Raw genomic sequence first — 19,780 nt, 5'->3', positions numbered from 1 at the left:
ACTCAACAGAACCCAAAATCCTAGCACCTTCTTCTCCAGTCTCCATAATTCAGCAATAAAGTACTGTACATTTCTCCAGATTTAAATCAGGTTGCCTTTGCTGTTTAGATTCAGCCACATTAAAAGTAACGGGCATTATTGACATTACAGGCATGAGCTGAAGACTCCAACTGCTCCTACTTTTTCTCTGAGTTATAGGCAGGATTTGACACTCATTCCCAAGGCACAAGGCAAGGTTGCATTCCCGAAGATGCCTAACTGGATGAGCTGGTTTTTCTGTCCACCTGAATCCTCCCTCATCTCCTGGGACTGTTCCTCATAACTTCAGCAGGTGACCTCTCTCACAACAGCACTCTTTGTGAGTCATAAGGAGGACTGTGGATACTAGCCAAGAAAGAATAAATCTAGATGTAATTGAACCCTGCCTTTGTACTAATAATCCAAGTGAGAAGACACCAATGTCTCTTTTTCATAAACAGTTTGACAGGACTATTGCACCAGCTCTGCAGAATTAACACAGTTTGACATTGCTTTAACTGTCATGGCTCAATGCTATGAAATACTGGGATTTGTAGTTTTGTGAGATACCTAACCTTCTGTGTCGGAGAGCTCTGGTGCCAACACAAACTATAAATCCCATTATTCCATAGGATGGGGCCGTGACAGTTAAAGACAGTCTGCAGCAGCAGCCCAATATTGTTCTGTTCCTTTCTCACTGACAGATATATTCGTCTCCTGAAGCACTTCAGCAATATATCTTGTAAAGACATGTTTTTAAACAGGGCAGCATTCCCAAAATATTTCATCAGGAATGGTTTCACTAGAATTGGTACTTTTATTTATGCAGACAGAATATGCAATAATATGACTGATAATACCATAAATTCCAGTACCATAATTAATACCACAGGTTCCAAAATGCTGCATGATCAAAACTACCCTAAGTGATACAAAGCCAAGTGTGTCCATTGGGGTGGGAAGGGCATTGCAATTATTATATTTACTTTGCTCTAGGATAGTTTCCAGATGAATAGAATCTATTATCCCTTAGTTAATGCTTTTTTGCTGTAAGCTACAAGTGGAGCCTCCATACTCAGAACCACCATATTTCAACTACATGGATAACCCACCATGGTCTGTCCATACTACTGAATGTAGCACAGCTACCTTGTTTGGGCCAAAAAGAGTTTGCCACAAATTTGTTAATTCCTTTGCTGTGGGCATCAATGTATTACCATGATTTAATTTCTTGATCAAGCTTACAGTGATCACTAACATATTTTTCCTAGATTTTTAAAAGTCACATTTAAGAATGAAAGAAACATATTGGCAATTTAACACGTAATGATATGTTCACTTTTTTGTGATGATGTTAACACTATAAGATGATACAATCATGCTAATTTTTTAAAAGATATATTCATTTTCCTAGGTAGTGAACAGAAAAATATTTATTAAAATACTTCCTGGTGCTATAGGAATTATAGAAACACATAGGAGCACAAAGTATTTGCAGAATCATGCTATGTGCTAAGGCATATTTAGTAATATCCAGTCTGAAAGACTCTTATGTTCCTATTGGAGCCTGCCTTGTTTTGAGATCCTCAAGGGGAAAGCTTTCTCTTGGTGTGGAAATAAGAGAAGGCCTTCTTAGGGCTTATTCAGATGGTGAAAATAATCCCTGGTAGAATATGGGTTTAATAATTGTTGTTCATGTATATATCAAAAATGCATCTGATTAAGTTTTGGTGGGAGGGCTACCAAAAAATGCATTTAACCCACAATAATGATCTCGGGTGGTTTTCTGAGTTTTTCTAAGGTTTGCATGGTCAGCTCTGTGAATAACCGATACAAACAGACCTGAGGAAAAATGGGATAAAACTCTGCATGCCTTGAATGCATTTTGAATACATCCACATTATCAACTCCATCTTTATTTGAGTGCTGACACATGTGAACAACAGAACTCACAAAGATGTGCATAGATGTGGTACCAAAAACAACAACAACAACAACAAAAACAAACCAAAACCCAAGTGTGAGCAACAAAACCACAATGTGTGACTGAAATTATTTGGATAGTCACACTAAAAACAACAGTGTCTGAACAACGTCTCAGTTGTGTCTCCCTGACTGTAAAACTTCCTAACACGGGAGACTAGGCTTGCCCCTCTCTGTTCTATTCTTACCAGCAGGCAAAGACCATTTTATTTAGATAGCCTTTTGACTCTTTAGTAGTAATAGAGGAAAGGTATTTCTGTAGGAGGTGCTTTTTTATCCTCATTGTTATACTTTATATGTTTTTTAAATTTTCTAACTTTAGTTATGTTTTAAATATGCTTTTAATAGAAAGTTTATTAACTGGTTTTTTTTTTTAAAAAATCACTTCTGATTATGGTAACCTTTATTTTGTTTTCATTTATGTTATGAGTCAGCTTGGGGCCCATATTAGGAAACAGGTGGGATATAAATAAAATAAAGTAAGTGTGAAACACTAACAATGGAAATGTCTCCCACATGGCTGGAGGGTACAGAGCAGTTTCCCTCAACCTAGAAAGATTTACACTCATCCCTCCACATTCACTGGAGTTAGGGGCACAGGACCTCCATGAATGCGAAAAAAACACAAATAACAAAACCACTATGTTTTTACCTGAGAGAACACCTTTCTAGGAATCTCTAGGTTATCCAGTGCAACTCTGTGGTCAACATCTACCAGATATTGACCATAGAATTGCGCTAGAAGAGCTACAAATGCCTAGTGGAGTGTTTTCTCTAGGAATCTCTGCCCTTCAGTGAGACTTTTGGTTAAATTTGACCACAGAGTTGAGCTGGAGGACCTAAATATTCTAGAGAAAACATATTAATAAAATCCATGAGTAATCAAATCCGCAAAAGTCAAAGCCGCAAATACACTTGCCCTCCCTTCAAGCATCCATGGATTCAAAACATTCCAAAAAAAGGATAGTTTCCAAATAGCAAAACTTGATTTTGCCATTTTATATAAGGGACACCATTTTGCTATGCCACTGTATTTAATGGGACTTGAACATCCACGGGTTTTGTTATCCATGGGGGGTTCTGGAACCAAATCCCAGTGGATAACAAGGGCCCACTGTATGAAGGGACGCGTGTAATCCTATATCGATCCTGAGAGCTGTAGTCCAATACATGTGGAAAGCACCTGGTTGGGAGAGGCTTTTATAGAGAATCACTTTCTTGTTGTTGTTGTTGTGTGCCTTCAAGTTATTTTGACTTATGGTAAGCCTAAGAGGAATCTATCACAGAGTTTTTGTGCCAAGATTTGTTCAGAAGAGATTTGCCTTTGCCTTCTTCTGAGACTGAGAGTGTGTCACTTGCCCATGGTCACCTAGTGGATTTCCATGACTGAGCAGAGATTTGAACCTGCTTTCCCAGTATCCTAGTCCAACACTTAAACCTCTACAGCATGCTGGCTCTCAATCACATTATTTCATACAGACATCAGTATGTCTAAAAGCCATGAGCTATGCAGACACTCGTAGCTGCACATTTTAAGCTTTCAACAAAATAGGAACAAAACCATGCTAATTTATAAACTGATGTCTGTTACAAAATCACTGCCTGAATTTGATAAATAATATAGAAAGCTATTTTTTTAATAGATTCAAGCATTTTTGCAAATGATTCTCATAATAAGTATTAGTAACAAAAAGATATGCCTTCTTTTTGAGGACAAGGAAGGAACAAGACACAAAACATTATACCCTGCAATTGTTAATTTACACATTTGATTATATTGTTTCTTAGAAAGCAGTTCAGTCAGACGCCTGAATCAGCTCACAGACATTACAGGATTTCACAGTCCTCTGTGTAGTAAATGTAGCTAATCAGACAGTTCTCAATGATAGGTATAGGTAAGAATGCATTTCTGTACTACCATATCTGCAAATCCAGCATCACTTGTCTTCTATCAACTTCTTTGGTGTAGGCCTTCACTCCTTTGATTTTAGGGCACTGAAAATGAACAAAACACACAGCAGAGTTACTAGTTGTTGTGATGGCAAATATACCTACAATTCTCCATAAACCCTGGAGAAAAATAAGAATTCTGGAACCAATAAAATCCCAGAGGAAGTAGTAATTTCCTGGAAAGGAAAAACAAAACCAGGGTGTTGAATGTCCAAATGCATCTGGGGAAGTACACAAAAGTTGGGAGTATAGGATTGGGAGTATAGGATTTCACAGACTAAGGTCTAATCTACACTGCAGAATTAATGCAGTTTTACATCAGTTTAACTGCCATGGCTCAGTGCTATGGAATCCTGGTATCTATAGTGTGTTGTGGCACCAGGGCTCTTTGAAAGAGGAGGATAGATGTCTCATAAAATTACAAATCTCAGAATTCCATAGCATTGAGCCATGACAGTTAAAGTGATATCAAACGGAATTATTTCTGCAATGCAGATTAGACCTAAGTCTACCTCATCAGACGGCATCTTGCCTATTCCCATAGGCTATATCAGATGCCATCTGATGAAGTATACTTAGTCTATGAAAGCTTCTTCTACCAACTTCTTTTTCTCAGTAAAAGGTGCTACAAGATCACTTTGCATACTGATCCAGACTTTATCACATGCAGCTTTTAAATTGCAATTTAATTAGGAGGGAAGCAGGATTGGTGATGTGGATTACATGATGCCACTTCCCTCCTGTAGTTGGCTTGTCCCTGACCCATTCCTTTTCATTCACAGGGAAACCCATGAATGAGTTGCCAATCATGCAATGCCCTGGGTTGTGAAAAGTCATTCCTGAGGCATTTGCTCAGTGGGCATTCACATGGTGCCACTGTCCCCCCTCCCCCTCACTAAAAAAATACCCCCCTCTGTTTTTTTGCACAATTCCTGAGCTCCAGAGCTCTGCAGCCTGAACGTTTTTTTTAAAGTTAAAACATTAAAGCGGGGCTGCAGAGTTCCAAAATTTCATGAAGAATGTTAAAAAATTTTTTTTTAAAGCATGTTAGTAGGGAGGGCAGAGTTAAATGGAGAGGACAGGAAGGGAGCACTATGGCGGCCAAAGTCTCCAGTGATGCAAAAGCAAAAAAGTGTGATTATCAGGGCTGGGGAACAGTGATGATTTTGGGGTTACTCCTTGTTCTACTCCAGAATAAGATTTTGTTTCTTAAAGTTACTCCTATTCCTACTCCTGTAAAAACCTCTTACTCCTTTACTCCTTACTCCTACTCCCCAGCCCTGGAGAAAATCCCCAGTTGCTTTGCAAGGTTGGTGTTGGGGTGTGTGTGAGTATGTGTGTGTGTGTGTGGGTGGGTGGGTGTGCTTTACCTCCCAGTCCCTTCCCCAGTGCAATATAATAAAAATATTTTTTGGTCTTTGCATTCAAAATATAATAACAGGAATAAGGAATAACAAATATATTTTGTTACTCCTTATTCCTACTCCTAGTCCTGTAAAAACCTCTTATTCCTTTACTCCTACTCTCCAGCCCTGGTGATCATGGCAGCAATAAAAACGGTACGTTGCCTTTTTATTTGCTGGTGTGATAAAGCCCTAACATAGCTATGGACCTTATCGCAAGGACAAAAAAAAAGTGACTTACTCCTTCTGGCATACAGCCACTTACAGGATGCAGTCAGGAATTGTTGCATGAAAAATGCTGCTGATGCTGCCAAGTGACTGTATCCCAGTTCCCAGCTGCGCTCAGCCAGCTGATTTGCAAACACAGGAGTTTCCCATGTTTGCAAATCAGCCAGCTGAGCACAGCTGGGAGCCGGATGCAGCCAGGATGCAGTCAGCTGGCAGCACCAGCAGCATTTTTCCTACGATAATTCCCAATTTCATTCTGTAAGTGGCTGTATCCCAGAAGGGGTGAGTCATTTTTTTTTTGGCCGTGTGATAAGGTGCATGTCTTTGGTTCATTTTCACTATTGAAAGTCCTTTTAAAGACAAACTATTTGACAGCAATAAAAGTATTTGGAATAGGCAGGGAGAGAGAGAGAGATACCCACAAGAACAGTTCATAGAAATAACTTGATAGAGGGAACATGCTTCTGCTACAAAACATTGTTAACCTCCAACATTTCATAGGTGTAAACCAGGACATGTATGGCCAAGCAACATCGGAGTGTGGTCAATATGGCAAAAGTTATTAATGAGAAAGAACACACAAGCTAGGAGAGGCTGCAACAGCTTGGTTTTGCCTGAGCATGCCAAGTTAATTGAGTACAAACTACTTGTGCAGTAACTGAAATAAGCTGAGGAAAAAGGAGGAAAGTGGAAAGTAAAGAGAAAAACTGGGATATTTTAAAGGAAGTTGAAAAAGTGGGATGACTGAGGATTAATCAGGCTGTCCATGCCAAATCAGAACAGTTGGAAGATATGGAATACTCCATTAGTAAAGCCTCTTTTGAAGAAACCTTCTCTTGGTCCCCTTTTAATGTGTAATTACAGACCGGTCTCCTTATTATCATTCTTGGGCAAGGTGATCGAGAGGGCAGTCGCTTTTCAGCTCCAAGCTGTCTTGGATGACACCGATTATCTGGACCCGTTTCAAACTGGCTTCAGGGCGGGCTACGGAGTTGAGAATGCCATGGTCACCTTAGTCGATGATCTCCGTCTGGCCACTGACAGGGGAAGTGTAACCCTGTTGGTGCTCTTGGACATCTCAGCGGCCTTTGATACCATTGACCATGGTATCCTTCTGGAGCGCCTGAGAGATTTGGCTATCGAGGGCACTGCGCTCCAGTGGTTCCGGTCCTATCTCTCGGGGAGATTCCAGATAGTGAGGCTGGGGGACAGTTGCTCTTGTAAAAGAGAGCTTACATTGGGCGTCCCTCAGGGCGCCATTCTGTCCCCCATGCTATTTAACATTTACATGAAGCCGCTGGGAGGGATCATCCGGAACCATGGAGCTCGGTGTTATCAGTACGCTGATGACACCCAAATCTATCTCTCCATGTCTCCAACTGATACAGTGACTAAGGTTGGCACCTCTCCTCTGGATGCTTGCCTGGGGTCAGTAATGGGCTGGATGAGGAAAAACAAACTCAAGCTGAATCCAGAGAAAATAGAGGTGCTCGTGATAGGTCCTCCGAATCCAGATAGGGAAATTTGCCATCTTGTCCTGGATGGGGTTACACTTCCCCTAAAAGACAAAGTTCGCAGTTTGGGAGTACTCCTGGATCCATCTCTACAGTTATCATCTCAAGTAGATGCGATGGCCAAGAGTGCTTGGTACCAGCTTCGGCTGATACGCCAACTGCGTCCCTGTCTGGATCGAAGGACCTAGAAACTGTGGTACACGCACTGGTAACCTCTCGTTTGCATTTTTGTAATGTGCTCTACATGGGGCTACCTTTGTATCAGGTTCGGAAGCTTCAGTTGGTTCAAAATGCTGCAGCCAGATTGGTCACGGGTACATCTAGGTCGGATCACATAACACCCATGTTAAAATCTCTTCACTGGCTGCCAATTCACTTCCGGTCCCAATACAAAGTGTTGGTTATTACCTTTAAAGCCCTACATGGCTTGGGCCCGAGTTACTTGAGGGAACGCCTCTCCCTATATAATCCGCCCCGCACCCTTAGAACAACGGGGAAACTCCTACTTGAACATCCTAAAATGAGACTGGCAACAACCCACCAAAGAGCTTACACAGCGACAGCGGCTACTCTTTGGAATGCTCTCCCGGAAGAGATCCGTTCTAGTGGTACATTGGAAGCCTTTAAAAAGGCTTTAAAAACCTATCTCTTCCAGCAAGCATACCCTCCCAACTCTTTTTAGAGAAATATTCCCCAATTAGATTAAGATACTTGATAGCCTATAGTTTTGACTATTTGATTTCTTATTTTAGATAATTTTATTGAATATTTATGATTGTAATTGAATGTTTTAACTGTTTTTATACTGTATTATGACGTTTGTCATAGTTTTACCTGATGTGAACCGCTTTGATCTCAAGGAAAAGCGGTATATAAATAAACAGTTTATTATTATTATTATTATTATTATTTATTTATTTATTATTAACCCCCTATTACTTACTTTAGCTTTCCTGTTCCAATATCAATATCCTACCTTGTCTCCAAAGTTGACTTTGGTGAATGTACATGTTCTCAGGTGCACATTCTTTGCTCTGATTTTTGGTTCAAGGACTTCCTTGAATGTTTTTTCCATAATTGCCCCAAAGTATGGCCAGGACTGTTCAAGAATCTAAACACAGTGCAATACAGACAAGGTAACTGTTAGTAGCAAAATGGCACACAAAGTCACAGCTGCAGTTCAGAATTTATTTCAGCTTCTAAAAATATTCTCAGCTGGAGGTAGCCAGAGCATTAATTGCCAAGGACTACACTGTAAATCCATGGAGGAGAGAAGTAATTACAGTACATGTTATCTTACACTAATACATATCTTCACTTATTCAACGAGCTGGTCATCTGCAGAAACAGAACAATTTCTTAGATCTTGGTACATCTCGCTGTGGAATATTTAATACAATAAATTTCTGATTGCATATTCTCAGTCCTAGGTACAGCATACAGCACTTTCTATTTTCTGTGTTTTTTAAAATCAATCATACTTGGACCCAAGGTCATTCACCAAAGCTAGATGTTTCAGAAAAACAAACAGAGCATCATACTATCATGTTCTGGAAGCTGCTACCATAAGATATTATGATGGCCTCCACTTTCGATGGCTTTCAAAGGGTAAGTTGCTATGAACGCCTATGGTGTTCTTAAGGACAGTGATGCATTTATGTTTTTTTTTTAACTCTCTGGACTCAATGGTCATAGGGAGAGGAGATGTTTCTTGTAGAGGATAATGGAGATTGCCTCACTTTCAAATGTCCTGTCAGCTGTACTGTACTACCTTTGTATGGTCCCTTGCAGACTTTACAGAGCAGGCCTGCAGACATCTATCCTAAAGTCCTGCCCTGCTATTAATATTATTTATTTATTTATTTAGCATCATAAATCTACATGGCACTTTACAGACATCACAAAACCAACAGTGCTGGTCCCACTACAGGCTGAGCCATTTATCCCTGTTCAGGTGACCAGACCTGTTATCAATAAACCCTAGAGGGGAAGCTCAGGATCATGCTTAGTGGCCCAATTACTGTTCCTGCACTCTTTTCAGAAAGGCTTTGCACAAAACATGAGGTAGGTGAATGCATGGAGGCCAGGGATGGCAACCACCCCCTTGACCACTGATTTACTTGACTTAAAGGCTTTTCCCTTAGTATCCAATCAGCAATTTCCCTTACAATCTGGCTGTAAGAACTGATACATAATGTATATCAAGGGCTTTGGCCAAGTCTAATTAAGAGTTTTGAGCACTACCACCCAAAAATGGCACCACAGAGCCATTGCATTTTTTCTTCCTTAACACTTTTTTTTCCTGGTCCAAAAAGGGGGTGGAACTATAGGAGAAGCAGTGGGAAAACACAGGCAGGTGAGATGCACCCAAGAAACCATTATATAAATGATGGTGGTGATGATGGTTAATGATGGAGGAAGAACACTGTTTCAGTGATGAAGTATTCTGGCAGAATACTTTCAAGGATAGGAGCTCCAAACCAAGCCCTGAAGTTCATACCAGTCACACTCAACACCGGCATTTAAAGTATCACTCACCAGAGCAAATATGTTTATATACCCCAGAGATTTATGAGTCAGGTTACAAAGCCAGCTGTGACTGGAGTTCTATACAGTAAATATATTTTCTGCAGATAAAACTCATTTCAACATTCTGTGACTTACCTTGTTCAGCCATTCCACCCTTTCGACATCAGGAAAGTGAACCTGGCAAGCAAGAACAAACAAAAGTGAGCTGAGAGTTTATTTGGCTAAATGAATTAACAAGCAAGGTACAATTAAGAAGACAGGACTGACAAGACAGCCATGAGACACCGCACTGGACTGTACAATTAAATGCTTCTTTTCAACACAAGGAGAGATTCTGTTGATATTTATGCATTTGTATACTTATCAGCTGGTTCCAGGGAAGCTTGCTTGAACATAGTTAGTGTATACTGAAGACAGAGTAGAGGTGCCATTTCCATAAGCAGTGCAAATTAAAATGGCTGGTTGCTCAATCAGTTCAGGAATAAGGCTCACAGAGTTTAATGGGACTTGCTCCTAGGAAAGTACATATAGGATTTCCCTCCTTTTAAGTTTCCTTAAAAAGATAAAGCACTGAAAATATTTGACATTTTGACAATACACTGAATAGTGTATGGGTGGCTGCAGGAACAAGTACACAGGCAGAGTCATTTTTTCCATAACTAAAACTGAGTGCCAAATCCTACCCTAATCCTTCCACTACTTCCTTTTATTTCCCTCCTCTTCTTTCTTTTTCCTCTTCCTTTTTCTAACTGTTCTCAGGGCCCAATCTAATTAATACATTTGAGCTCAGCCTTGGTAGTAAACATTCACACTACCACTACCACCACACCACCACCACCATTAGTATTCCTGGGGCTGCAACTCAATGATAGAACACATGCTATGTACACAGAAGGACTCAGGTTCAGTCCTTAGCCTATTCAATTAACAGGAGCATCATCAGATCTGATTCAAACCCTTATTGAATTGCTAGCAAAATGTAAGTTGCTGCGAGCATAGCTATGCAGTGATCCAGAGCCAAAAGCTGCTCTCTGAATGGCTCCTAGGTGCAGCTCCATCTCTAACCACTGTACACCTTCCTTGTGGACTAGGAGAGGCAGAGCAGCCTTTATCTTTGTGGTCAATCAGTGGTTGGAGGCAGAGCTGTGCCTATCAACCATGCAGCCATCCCTGTATACCTAAGTAAAGGCATTTTGCAAGGGGGTACTATCACTTTCTTGGACAACAAACTACCTATGTTGATGTAACCAGAACTCATGCCAGCATAAATCACCAACAGGACTGGTCAGCTACTACCTGCCAATGTAGACAACACTGTGTTAGATGGACCAGTAGTCTGACCCAGTATTGGGCAGCTTCATTCCTATGAATCATTTGCACCTCTTGCTTGAAATCCAGACAGGTTCACCTTAGACCTTCAGTGAAGTTCTTGGCAGTGGTGACTGCTGTCTCCCATATTAGAGTGGTGGTGAATCCAATGTAGGACTTACACAGTACTTGAAGAGAGCTATTGGGGGGATAGGATTCAACAATCTTGGATACCACCTTTAACATTCAAATGATAACCTTGAGTGAATTTACATACCAACAGCATGGAAGCCAGCTCCATGAATTCAGACATAAAAGTTCTCTAGCATGTTTTTCTTCAAACAAGGTTATTTTACTGTCCCTTGATTTTAAATTCTCTGTTTCCCTTTTGTAGACAAGATGCCAGCATGGTCCAGTTTGAGCAATGAATTATGACTCTGGAGACCAGGGTTCAACTCAGCCATGGAAACCTACTGGGTGACCTTGGGCAAGCCACATTCTCTCAGCCTCAGAGGAAGGAAAAGGCAAGCCCCCTCTGAAATAATCTTGCCAAGAACACCCTGTGATAGGTTTCTTTTAGAAGTCAGAAACTAATTGAAGGCACACAACAACAAAGACAAGATGAGCATATTCATTGAAATTTCATTCTGTCAGCTTGTGAAACATCAGCAATCAAACATCATTGACATTTACTAATAAAAGGTGACAATAACCACAGATGGTCAGCACTTTTTATCTCAATAGTCAGTACTTTTTATCAAGAGATAAAAGCTTGGTGTAGTGAATCAGATTATATTTGCACTAATAGAATCTGTCATCTTCACTCTATTAAATGATGGCCTATTATGTCAAGACAATTGAGTCCTAGGCTGCATCTTTAATACACATTTAAACTTCATCTTATGATCATGCTAATGACTTCTGCCATCATGATGGGGATTATTCACTCATCCTTCCACATTTGCTGGGATTAGGGGCACAGGACCCTCGTGAATGCAGAAAAAATCACAATAACAAAAACACTATGTTTTTACCGGAGAGAACACCTCTCTAGGAATCTAGGTCCTCCAGTGCAACTCTATGGTCAGACACTGACCACAGAATTGCTCTGGAGGAGCTAAAATACCTAGCGTTATAATCTCTAGATCCTTCAGTGCAACATTTGGTTCAGTTGACCATAGATTTGTGCTGGAGGCCCCAGATATCCCTAGAGAGACGTGTTGCCAACAAGCCTTGAAGATTTTCCCCGGAATGTTTTACCAAAATCCAAAATCTCCAGAATTTCCCAATATTTATTATTATTATTCAGTCAAAATCCCTAGAAATAAATTATTTAAATTCCCCAGATTCCGGGGAATTGCCCAGAAATTGGCAACACTACTAGAGATAATATATTAATAACATCCATGAATAATCAAATCTGCAAAAGTCAAAACCACAAATGTGGAGCGATGAGTGTATATCTTAATCAAGAAGAGTCATATTGCTTGGATGGGAACTGTTCTGAACATAGTTACAATAAGAATTTTAATACTGATTGAAAATAAGTGGGGCATGTTCTAGGAAAATAGAGATGTTCAGCTTTATATTACTGTAGATTTTATTTTTGGATTTCTTTGAGGTTTTTGCCAAATACTCAAACTGCATTAAAAAACAAGCATAGGGCAATAACTTCTGTACAACTTTTTCAAATGTTCAGAAAAAAAAGTTTAAAATGTTACTTTTTGTACTACAGCGCCCACAGTCTGCCAGGCAGAATTGCCAATCACTCATATTGTAGCTGAGGGATATCTAATGGCAATAGTAAGTTCATGTTACAATAAGAGTTCTCAATTCATTGCTCAGCCACCTCAATACAGTGGCATCTTTGAAGTCTTGTTTGCATGGGCCAAAAGGCCCATTTCCCCCTTCATTCTGGCATTGTCTTGTTCAGACGATGCATCATCCAAAGCTCAGTTCTGGTGTGAGCAGTTCAGAGGACATGCGGCACATTCCACACCAGAACTGGAGGAATAACACACTTACCACACTTTTAAAAACTTAACCACCATTCCCATGCCATGGTGGCTGTCTACATGGGCATTCTGCTAGGATGCCCAACACATCCACTGCGGGTCACTCATCCAGAGGTCAGAACAAGGCACCCCAGCATGTGATGATTGCTGGGTACCTCACTCTAACCTTAGAAGTGAACAACCCTCAGCAGTGGTGGTCACCCATGCAATCAGCTGCCATGGTGTGGAAACAGACGGCCAGGGGACATGGGCAGGTACTGGCAACTGTGGTACTGGTTGCCTCCAGGGTATTGTGCCAAGTTACATTTGCATTGTATCTAGATTATATTTTAGACAGCTTTTCGATTTCTTTTAGTTGCTGATATATTCTTTAATCAGAGTCCAGGTTCTATTCTGTGCTGCAATTTTAAAAAGGACAAGCAAATTTTAAAAAGCACACAGTCTGAATGTTATCATCCAGAATCAAAAGTATGCAACAGAAATTTAGTGCTGCAAAAAAAAAAAAAAAAAAAAAAAAAAGGGGGGGGAAAAAAAAAAAAAAAAAAAAAAAAAAAAGGGGGGGACACCCTAAGAAATAGCTGAAAGAACTCTCAGCATCCACGGGGGAATTATGATCCTAGGAATCAAACTGTTTTCTGAACAGGTGTGTATATTGAAACAGTTTTGAAAACCACAGGCAAACAAAGTTGTGGCAGGCTATAAAAGTTTTACAGTATTGGGTAACATTTGTTCCCATGCTCCATTGTCATTTTATAGAATTCAGATATTCTATTACAGAATAAAATGCTGAAGGTTTGTTTGTTTGTTTTTGGAGGGAAGTCATGATGGCTGAATAGGTACAAAACCATTAGAGTTGTTTTGAGTGGACTTATATCACTCTTTTTAAACTAAAGTCCCCAGAGAAGATCACAGTACTTACTGACATGCAACAAACAAATGAAGCATTGAGTATGTAATGTGAAAAGGTCCCTATAAACTGTTATTGTATGGCCTTGTGTATAACTTTCAGTAGTAAATTTTACAGTATTGAAATACTCCTCAGTCAAGAGGGCAGCTTGCTTTTGCCTCAGCCTACTGGGAAGGGCAAGATTCCTTCCCTTCTTCTTCTCTTTTCCCCACTACTGAGTTAAGTGAGCATAAAATACTTTTGCACTTTGAGCTTGGTTTGTAGCAGTTGAAGTAAGTCAATACAAAGAAGGAAACTTGGAGGAAGAGACACATACTATTTTAAAAGGAGCTGAGAAAGTGGGATGACAGAGGGTTAATTGGGATTGTCCCTGACAAATGGGAAGGATACGATTATAGTGCTCTGATTCCACTCTTGGGATGTGGAGCTGATTGAATATGTAATTTGCTTCACCAAACTGCAAATCCCAGGATTCCACTCCATGCAAACACTGAAACTGAAGTGGCATCACAAAGATATAACAGTGTAGTGTGAAAAGACCCCATGTCAGTGAGAAAAAACAGGAAGCACTTTTACTCTCAGGATATTAAGCTGTATGGAGGGTGGCTGGTTCATGATACTGCAGTTTAAGCATTAGAAAGCAAAACTGTAACAACAACAACAACACCACAAAAAATTGCTATGGCTATTTAGTGCCCAGAGGCAGCCTTTCCATGATGCAAAGTGAATGCCCTGCTCTGGTGCAAGATTAGACAGGATGCAGGTTTGCATCCTTACTCATGTGCCACAAGTCTACCATTCTTCCTGGCCTCCCACTGTTTGCCACCCATGCTGTCCAAGAAAGAAAACACCAGGGTTTGGCTGTCCCTGGAGCTTCCAGTGGATTATCCCAAGAACTTTATTATTGTTTTGTTTTCATAGCTAAACAAAAATATCCCACCATAGGGAGGAAACGGTATTGATTCAAGTTTAGTAAGCAATTAGCTTTAATATAATTTGCTTCACCAAAGCCCAGGATTCCACTGGATGCAAGCACTAAAATTAAACCTAAAGTGGTTCTCAACCTTTTGCCCTTTGGATGGTTTTTTAATTCAGGTACCAGAATCTCTCAATATTGGCCATGTTGGCTGGCACTTCTGGAAAACATCTGGATGACCAAAGGTTGAGAAGCACTGCTTTCAGCAGAAATTCTGCTACTCTAAAGAAAGCACCTAGCATCTAACCTAGGGCTCCCTGTGACTAATGCCCTGAACTGGGGTAGACATTTATACCACTAAGTTGGGCCCTTCCTCAGAAAGAGGCATTGTGGATTGAAACTGGCATAGAAACCCTATATGCCAGTGCACCAGGAGAGGAATGGCATAGTGCACATCAAATCACAGTTTGATTATTTGCCTCAGGGTGTAACATCATCTTTGCATGTTCTCCTCAGTGCTCATCATTTCTCTCTCAGCCTAACATTCCTCATCTATAAAATGCAAGTACATACTAGTTGTCCTTGACAGCTCTGTTGGCAAGTCTTCAGGAAAAAGAATATTATGTTTTGGTTGATTAGAATCCTCAATATGATTAATATTTGCATATGCAGAGTATCCTAGTATATATTGCTGTTGAGGTGTGTGAAAAGTAACTGCTCCCAATCCTAGTTTGACTCCAGCATCACCAGACCCTATGTTACATCTTACTCCACATGGGATCTTTCCCTGGAGTATGTCCACCATTAAAGTAGACTATTCTGCAGAGCCACATGCTATAGTAGTTTGCATGTTGGACTAGGACTCTGGAAACCAGGACAGGGTTTCAATCCTTGCTTGGCCATGAAAACCCATTGGGTGACCTTAGATAAGTCATATTCTCTCAGCCTCAGAGGACAGCAATGGCAAACTCCCTCTGAAAGCCCTGTGATAGAATCATAGAATCGTAGAGTAGGAAGAGACCACAAGGGCCATCCCCATTCTGCCATGCAGGAGCTCTCAGTCAAAGCATCCCTGACAGATGGCCATCCATCATAATACTCCGAGGGAGTTCACCTTAAGCCAAAGAATGATATAATAAACTATAAGAATTCTATATCAGTTCAAGACTAGTAACTAGCTAGTCAGATAACTAGTCAGGGCTGGTTCAAGGTTTATTGTTCATTTACGTTTCCAAGAGTGAAGGCCACTCCCATTTCAGGAAAGTACTAAAACCTTAAAAACATGCATAACATTTTACACAGAGAAATTCCTTCAGTTGTTGGCAAGCCTAGCTCTAAACAGTCATTCTGTGTCACCTGTCTTACAGCAATAAAATATATTTTCTCTGTGTCCTTTAAAGCGAAAGAGGCCACGCTGAGGTATTCAGCCTTTAAATACAGTACTTTCTTCTGAAAGCATAATCCTTCCTACTGTAATAATGTTGCCAGTTATAACTGGGAGCACTTTCAGTTCTCACCAAATGCTTTTAAATACTGTACTGAGAGAATCAAAGAAAGGTTTTAAAAACAATAGTAACTAGATAAGCACCTTTCAAGGGTTAGAAGAATATTTCAGACTGCTTTAGCAACAATATGTTTTGAATGCCTTTGCTCTCTTCCTTGATGATCCTGGTTCAAGTCAGTTGTTAAAGTATTTCGCTCTGTACATACTCCAAGATATTCTTATGCTATTTATTCCAGGACTGAGTCTAACACTAAAGATACTTTGGGGCCTTGGCTCAAAGAAGCTAGCTTGGTATTGTGGTCAAAGTGTTGTATTAGGACTGGGAAGATCCATATTCATATCTTCCCTTGGCCATCAAGCTGGGACATCTCAGTCCAGTAACTATTTCTCAGCTTAATATATTTCACAGGATGGAGATGAGTGAAGATTTTCAGGAGGAAAGGTGGGATGTAACAAAATATAAATATATAAAATCACATTCAACATTTAATCCTTTTCAAGCCCACAGGATTTGATGGGCCCACATTAACCAGGAGAAGGATGGAGTCCTCTCCTTAGACAAAGATGGGGATACAAATTCAATATACAAATAAATAACTCCATGGACTTCATTCAGCACTGACAAATTTACAGCAAGTGCAATAACAATGTGGGCCAGGGAATTTGTAATAGACAAGAACCACTCTGTAGCAATTTCACTTTAGTAGCAACCTTAATTGAATCTGGCGCAAAGCTCAAGCCATGGCTGGAAACAGGATGGAGAGATCCCTAGTTTTTCCTACACTTCCCAGAATCCCCCAGCTAGCATCTGTCCAGGTTGGCTAAAGGGATCCCAGGAGTCCTACTCTCCCAAATTAACCTTTTCAAACTATTTGAATATTTAATACCTTTGCCTATGACAAAGCCAATGGAGCTTGGAAGGTTTGCAAAGGTATTTTGTGCATTTTCATTGTTCCCATAAAGGTATCCCTGTTTTGCGGATGTTGGATGTTGCTGTACTTTGCTACAGGGCCAGCGTGTGTGGTGTAGTGGTTTGAGTGTTGGACTATACAACTCTTGAGACAAGGGTTCGATTCCCAGCTAAGTCATGGAAACCCACTGGGTGACCTTGGGCAGCTCACACTTTCTCAGCCTCAGAGAATGGCAATGGCAAACCCCCTCTGAGGAAACTTGCCAAGAAAACCCCGAGGGTTGCAGTAAGTCAGAAATGCCTTCAAGGCACACAACAACAACAGGGTTACCCCCTGGACGTGTTTTCCAAGCTGTGAGAGACTGAGGAACATGCCCCTGCCAGCAACAGAAGACAGGACATACTTGCTGCCAAACAGCCAGTGTTAGCTGGTGAGGATGCGCCAGAGTTATGCTCAGCATCCAGCCAGACAGGCTGCTCTTGCACAACCGCTCTTTTGCATCACCAGAGAGAGCCCTTTCCAAGGGGGCTGGAAAATCCCCAGGAACTGCTGGCCCAGACCTTGGCTGTTGGCCTGAAGGGACCCCGAGCTGATCTCCCAAGCTGCCTCCTCAAAGGTCCTGGCCACAAAGGAGGACAAGGCACTGCACAATGTAGGACAGTCAAGAAAAAGGGGAGCAGATGGCCCAATAAAAGCTAAAAGCATTCCTTTAAATGTAAATGCACACTTCTTAATCATAGAATCATAGAGTTGGAAGAGACCGCAAGGGCCATCCAGTCCAACCCCATTCTGCCATGCAGGAACTCCCAATCAAAGTATCCCCAACAGATGGCCATCTAGCCTCTGTTTAAAGACCTCTAAGGAGGGAGACTCCACTACACTCTGAGGGAGTTTGTTCCACTGTCAAACAGCCCTTACTGTCAGGAAGTTCCTCCTAATGTTGAGGTGGAATCTCTTTTCCTTGAGCTTGCATCCATTCCTCCGGGTCCTATTCTCTGGAGCAGCAGAAAACAAGGTTGTTCCCTCCTCAATATGACATCCCTTCAAACATTTAAACAGGGCTATCATATCACCAAAGCAGAATATAGTGGCACTATGACTTCCCTTGATCTAGACACTATATTTCTATTGATGCAGCCTAAAATCGCATTGGCCTAGTTAGCTGCCGCATCGCACTATTGACTCATGTTCAACTTGTGGTCTACTTGGACTCCTAGATCCCTTTCACATGTTGTCTCCTTAAGCCAGGTGTCCCCCATCCTATATCTGTGCATTTCATTTTTCCGCCCTAAGTGCAATACCTTACATTTCTCCCTGTTGAAGTTCATTTTGTTAGCTTTGGCTCAGCTTTTTAGTCTATTCAGGTCATTTTGAATCTTGGTCCTGTCCTCTGGAGTTAGCTGGTCCAAAGGGAAGACATTCAAGAAAATGGAGGGCATGACTAGGTAAAGGCTAAAAGCACTCTTGGAAACGTAAATGCATGCTTCTTAATCATAATGCAAATGGAGGACATTCAAGAGAAATGGAGGACGTGACCAAGTAAAAGCCAAAAACACTCCTAGAAATACAAAGCCATGCTTGCTCTAGATGGAAGACATTCAAGGAAGAGTGGAAAGTCACACTCTCTCAGCCTCAGAGGCTGCCCAAGGCCAACCTGCCCCCTAAGGCCCCTTGCCTGGAGGACGGGTGGGCCTCCAGGGGGCCCTGAGACTAGGGAAAGGACTTCTTACCCAGGCGGGCAGCTGGTGGGAGGCCAGGCCCTTGCGGATGGCTTCCTCCTGCTCCTCCCTCTGGTGCACCCCGAAGGCGGCCTGGAGCCGGGCCCTCTTCCCCCGGCGGTTCCCCCTCCACCAGAGCCAGAGCAGCAGCGCCAGCAGCAGCCAGCTGGAGCTCAGCCCCAGGTAGCCCGCCAGGTAGACCGGCGCCAGGCACAGCAAAGCCCGGCTCACGAAGGAGCCCAGCGCCGCCAGCACAGGGGCCAGGCAGGCCTTGGCTGCCCAGCCAGGAGAGCCCTCTGCTCTCGGGGGCCCTGGCGGCATCGTGCTCAGCCAAGGGATGATGGGGAGGCCGCTCAGGTGCAGTGCTCTCTCTCCAGGGATGCTGCCAGGGAACAGGTGGGGAGGCAAAGGGGAGGAGCCTCAGGGGAGACCCGCCTCCTCTTCTCAGAGGCTGGGCCGAAACTTCCCCAGATGCCTTTGGAGTCCCAGTGCTCCCCAAACTCTGCCCTTGGAGAGATGTTGCACTTCGGCTCCCAGAAGCCTCAGCCATGTTGGCCCAATAGTCTGGGATTCTGGGAGCTGAAGTCCAAAAGCCCTTCAAGAACACACTTTGGGGAGCACTATTGTAATACAAAGTGTTCAGCAGTGATCCCCAAACTCTGCCTTTTAAGAGATGTTGGACTTCAGCTCCCAGGAGCCTCAGCCACGTTGGCCAATAGTCTGGGATTTGGGGAACGGAGGTTTACAATTCCCTTAAAGAGCACAGTTTGGGGACCCCTGAAGTAGACTTTAGTCTAGGAAAGCTCATGCTGCCAATGCCTTTCTTTCAGTGAGTCTCAAAGGTGCTACAAAATCTCTCTACTTGTGGTCTGAGTG

At 41.8% G+C, this 19,780-nt stretch overlaps 1 protein-coding gene across 1 annotated transcript in view; it reads right to left on the bottom strand.

Annotated features, from left to right (window-relative positions):
• ESYT3 (extended synaptotagmin 3) overlaps positions 1 to 19,274 on the bottom strand; it is a 55,582-nt gene extending 36,308 nt beyond the window's left edge. Inside the window, 4 exon segments of the mRNA XM_042447185.1 lie at positions 3,920 to 3,996; positions 8,073 to 8,207; positions 9,761 to 9,802; positions 18,917 to 19,274. Of these exon segments, the coding sequence (XP_042303119.1) occupies positions 3,920 to 3,996; positions 8,073 to 8,207; positions 9,761 to 9,802; positions 18,917 to 19,225 (563 nt within the window). The 5' untranslated portion in view covers positions 19,226 to 19,274.
• Between the last annotated feature and the right edge of the window lie 506 nt (positions 19,275 to 19,780).

Source organism: Sceloporus undulatus, chromosome 1, assembly GCF_019175285.1.
Source record: "Sceloporus undulatus isolate JIND9_A2432 ecotype Alabama chromosome 1, SceUnd_v1.1, whole genome shotgun sequence".
Taxonomy (NCBI): Eukaryota; Metazoa; Chordata; class Lepidosauria; order Squamata; family Phrynosomatidae; genus Sceloporus; species Sceloporus undulatus.
The sequence above is the reverse complement of the archived record's forward strand: the minus strand, read 5'-3'. Positions and strand labels throughout refer to the sequence as shown.